We start from the raw sequence: 4,067 nt of genomic DNA, 5'->3' as shown, positions 1-4,067 counted from the left end.
AGAAGTTATTTCTTAATTTTTTTTTTTTCCTATTTGGGGTGAAATAGCCCATAAATGTGTTCATAAGATTCATCCATATTCAGTATGAATTGGTTACTTAAGGGAAACAGTCCCTTTTCAGCCCAATATTTGCTTTAAAAATAGGTGCTATTTTATTCATGTTGCTAGAAATCAACCCAGTAGCTGCCCAGGTACATTCATGTGAGGAAGGGGTTTTCTTGTGTGGAGGAGGGAGTCGTAAAATGAATGTGGGATGATTTGAGAAAAGACAGATCTGAATGATGGTTCGCCCGCAAAGCCCATTTATTTCTCTGAGGGTGGAGTAATGGCTCGGTGGTGTGTCCTACTTCTTGGCAGAAGATAAGTGTTTGTGGGGTGGCGGAAGGTGCTCACTTATTGGATGACTGGGCTGAGGGTCCTGCATTCAGTTGGCCCTGGGGTGGTGTGGAGGGACTCCTGAGGGACAGCTTTTTCAGGGCTTTCTTCTCTTTAGCCTTTTGCTGTCTGGTGGCTCTCAGTGCCTTCTTCTTCAGGTAGGTCTCCTCTAGCTGATAAAGCATCTCCTTCACTGCCTCCACCTGAAAAGGAAAAGTTCCACCACATGATTGTTTGCGTAGCTTCATGAAGGAGACATTTCGAAGAATATAGCTGCTCTTTTCAATGTAACAAAGGCATACAGTATAATAACCAGGCACTGTCAAATTCCAAAAAAAGAACAAAAATCATCATAGAAGAAGCAGCCATCCAAAGCATACAGTACAGCTTCTAAAGATGCCATTTGAGTTGCTTTTCCCTTCGCCATAGCTCTCAAATAGTATTTGAATTTTGCATATTTGACTAGAAGACACTGAAAAATCAACAGCATCCTCCATCATTAAACCTCAAACTTTGCATCTTGACATGCAAAATTTGAATGTGGGAATCCACAAATTAGATTTCAGAGTTCTGATGGATTTCGTAGCACTTTTATGATGCTTTTTGGTCGTTTGAGAAGCGTGACAGTCCCTGATTATTGCTTGCTTTCCTTTTATAACCTTATTTTATTTTTTAACGTTTCAGCCCAAAAGAAAGATTTTTTTTTTTTTTTTTAATTCTTAACATAAATCCTTTCTCATTACTATGGTGCAAAAGTATTTATATTTTTAAATATTTATTGAATTTAATAAATGTTTTCACATGAAATGTAAACAACATATAATGTTAAATAAATTTAAATATATTATTTTAATTCTCTTTATTCAAAGTTTTTAATACAATGTACAAATTCTACTAGACTAGTTTTTAAAGCTATTTCTACCTCATCAGATCTTTAAAAACCGAAATTATATTATTTAATAATGTTAAATAATATATATATAACGTGAATAAAATCAGTTAATTTAGATGTTACCAAAAAAAAAAAAATAATTCTGCCAGGACATTATCCATTAAGTTTATAATCTTAAAATGAATGTGGAAAATTTCTTCATATGAAAACAGTTAACACACACTGTGTCCTATTTTTACTGACTTAGCACATTTTTTTCGAGTTTCAATTTATACAGTGTAATGAGAACATGCAAAGATCATTTCTCATTTTGTGATCCACTGAAATTTAGAATAACATGAGGGAAATTAATATTTATTTTTGTATGTACTGTTGCTTTAAGACATAAACAAACACACTATCAGAAGACAGGGACATATCATATTTATCAAGCTTTTGCATTTGAGAAGTTTGCAGATCAACACTGAAGCACATTTTTGAGACCTCGCAAACCCCCCCTTAGAGACTTAATTACCTCAAAAAGAAAGGGACATGGCTCCCCTTTCGCCCTCTCATTTCTGAGAATATGGCTGGGCGTGGGAATTTATTGTGTCTGTTCTCGGAGAACGGGAAGGAGGGGGAGTGAAATATGAAAGTGAATGTGGGATGAAGAAAAGCTGCGAGTTAGGAGATGGAAAAGAAAGGCAAGGTGGAGGGAGAGAGAGAGAGTCAGAGGCTCTGCAGTTCAGAAACACGCAGTTATGGGTAGGTGGTGAGTCCCGTTTGCTTATGAATTCAGTCCAAGTGTGTTTGTTTGGAAGCTTTTTCCTTTTTCTCCTCTGGGAACCGACCTGAAAGCTCCACAGCAGTGGGCCGAACAGTCATTCCGCATTCAAAAGCGTTCTCTCTTCCCTCTCGCACGCTTTTTCGCTCAAATACGCTTCCATTTTTTATCTTTCCTTCTCGTTTGCGGTCCTCATGTCCGGCTCAGAGCGAGTAATGGGCAAACGGGCTGGCCACCCACTCACAAACACACAGACTCGGCTCTATCCCAACAACAATTAGCTCTTCATTACTGTGCATATCTCTGTGTGTGTGTGTGTGTGTGTGTGTGTGTGCAGGGCATGGCTCTTTGCTTCTGCTATCGCTCAGGCATTCAGCAGCAATTCACGAGCTGTCAAAATGCCTATCAAACCTGCCCCAAAACAAAAGGCCTCCTCGTCAGAGAGGAAACAGAGCCTTGATCAAAGAGCCTGTCCGCTGCTTCAAAAATATGGTAAAGCTCATTATGCAGTCAGACTGTCAGTCCTGCTGGCCTTTACTGGCCTTTTAACCGTTTACATAGTTAGACACTTATTCACTAGATGGAGTTTGGGGGTCCTAAACTCGGCCCCTGGGAGGCCAGAGCCGAAATTGTTTGAGTATGTGAACAGAAAAATAACATTTCATTAATTTTTATTATTGCTGTGGGGAAAATCATGTAGTTATGGCTAAAATTATATCTCAGTCAGACCCTTCTCGCTCTGCATCCCTGCTGTAGTCATGACAATCAGTGCACGAGAATCAGCGTTAAAGCTGTGATAAGTCTAAGAACATTTTTTCTTTATTTATTTTCTGCTGAAGTTAAAAGATAAGTATCTGTATAATAAAATACTTTAACTAAAATTATTGTCACTTAAAGGAGTCAGGACATGAGAAATCAAATTGGCCTTGCTCTTTCGACATATAAGGGGTCTCTGTATAGTCAGGGTAGTTACATATTTAATTTTTAAATGTGTTTAATGGATTATACTGTTGTTTAACAACGTATTGATTGTTCAGCTGATGAAAAGGTTTTTCTAAATAAATAAATAAATTGCATTTAAAATGGCGTCTAACCTGACCAAAGTGTATTAAAGCATCCTGCAAGTGCTTAAAATGTCTTCATTATGAACAAAGCATTTATTTAATCAAGCTCCAACAACGGCTCATTTGGATATTATGATCTGTGACGTCACATGGGAAAAATAGAGCAAGACATCAACGAATAGTTAGTTACGTCTTATTTGGTTTTTATAACTCTAACAAGAATCTAAAAGACAAGTATAAGTGTTTTTATACATAAATTCAGTTTTTTTTGTCTGTTAAACTATTTATTATTTTTTTGTAAAGACTTGAAATGTTATTTGAATACTATCTCTTTTTCCAGCAATGTCAAAGCCTTAAAATCCTATACGTTGTGCACAAAGTATAATATTTATGCATTTTTATAATGTGCTATTGACTATGTGTTTTTATAGGCTATAAGGGAGAGAGGGATTTAGCAAAAAAAAAAAGAAGGGGAAGAGGAGAGAAAAGATAAAAAGGTGTTTTTTTTTTCTTTTTCCTTTCCTCTTCTTTATTCTTGAATCTAATTTATTTTAATTTATACATTACCCCGGCTCAATCTTTTATTTTTTTGGTTATTTTCCTGGTTCTTTGTATATTGTTTATATATATATTATTGTTGTTATAATTTGATTTGAGCTGTAAATGTGTGTATTTGCCTTTATGTATGTTCATTAAAAAAATGTAATGGGGTCATATGATGTTGCTAAAAAGAACATTATTTTGTGTATTTGATGTAATGAAATGTGTTTATGCGGTTTAAGGTTAAAAAAACACATTATTTTCCACATACTGTACATTATTGTTTCTCCTCTATGCCCCGCCTTTCTGAAACGCGTAGATTTTTACAAAGCTCATCGTTCTGAAAAAGCGAGGTGTGCTCTGATTGGCCAGCTATCCAATGCGTTGTGATTGGCCGAATACCTCAAGCATGTGACGGAAATGTTACGCCCCT

At 36.2% G+C, this 4,067-nt stretch overlaps 1 protein-coding gene across 2 annotated transcripts in view; it reads right to left on the bottom strand.

Moving 5' to 3' along the window:
* The window catches only part of LOC107753793 (spermatogenesis-associated protein 16), a 69,882-nt gene that overhangs the window by 37,750 nt on the left and 28,065 nt on the right, over window positions 1-4,067 (bottom strand). For both annotated transcript variants that reach the window (XM_016570029.1, XM_016570030.1), the window contains one exon: window positions 394-578. In XM_016570029.1, the coding sequence (XP_016425515.1) occupies window positions 394-578 (185 nt within the window). The remainder of the gene's footprint in view (window positions 1-393; window positions 579-4,067) is intronic.

Source organism: Sinocyclocheilus rhinocerous, unplaced genomic scaffold (genome assembly GCF_001515625.1).
Source record: "Sinocyclocheilus rhinocerous isolate Xijiao unplaced genomic scaffold, SAMN03320098_v1.1 scaffold711, whole genome shotgun sequence".
Taxonomy (NCBI): Eukaryota; Metazoa; Chordata; class Actinopteri; order Cypriniformes; family Cyprinidae; genus Sinocyclocheilus; species Sinocyclocheilus rhinocerous.
Note: the sequence above shows the minus strand (reverse complement) of the source record. Positions and strands in the feature narration are given on the sequence as shown.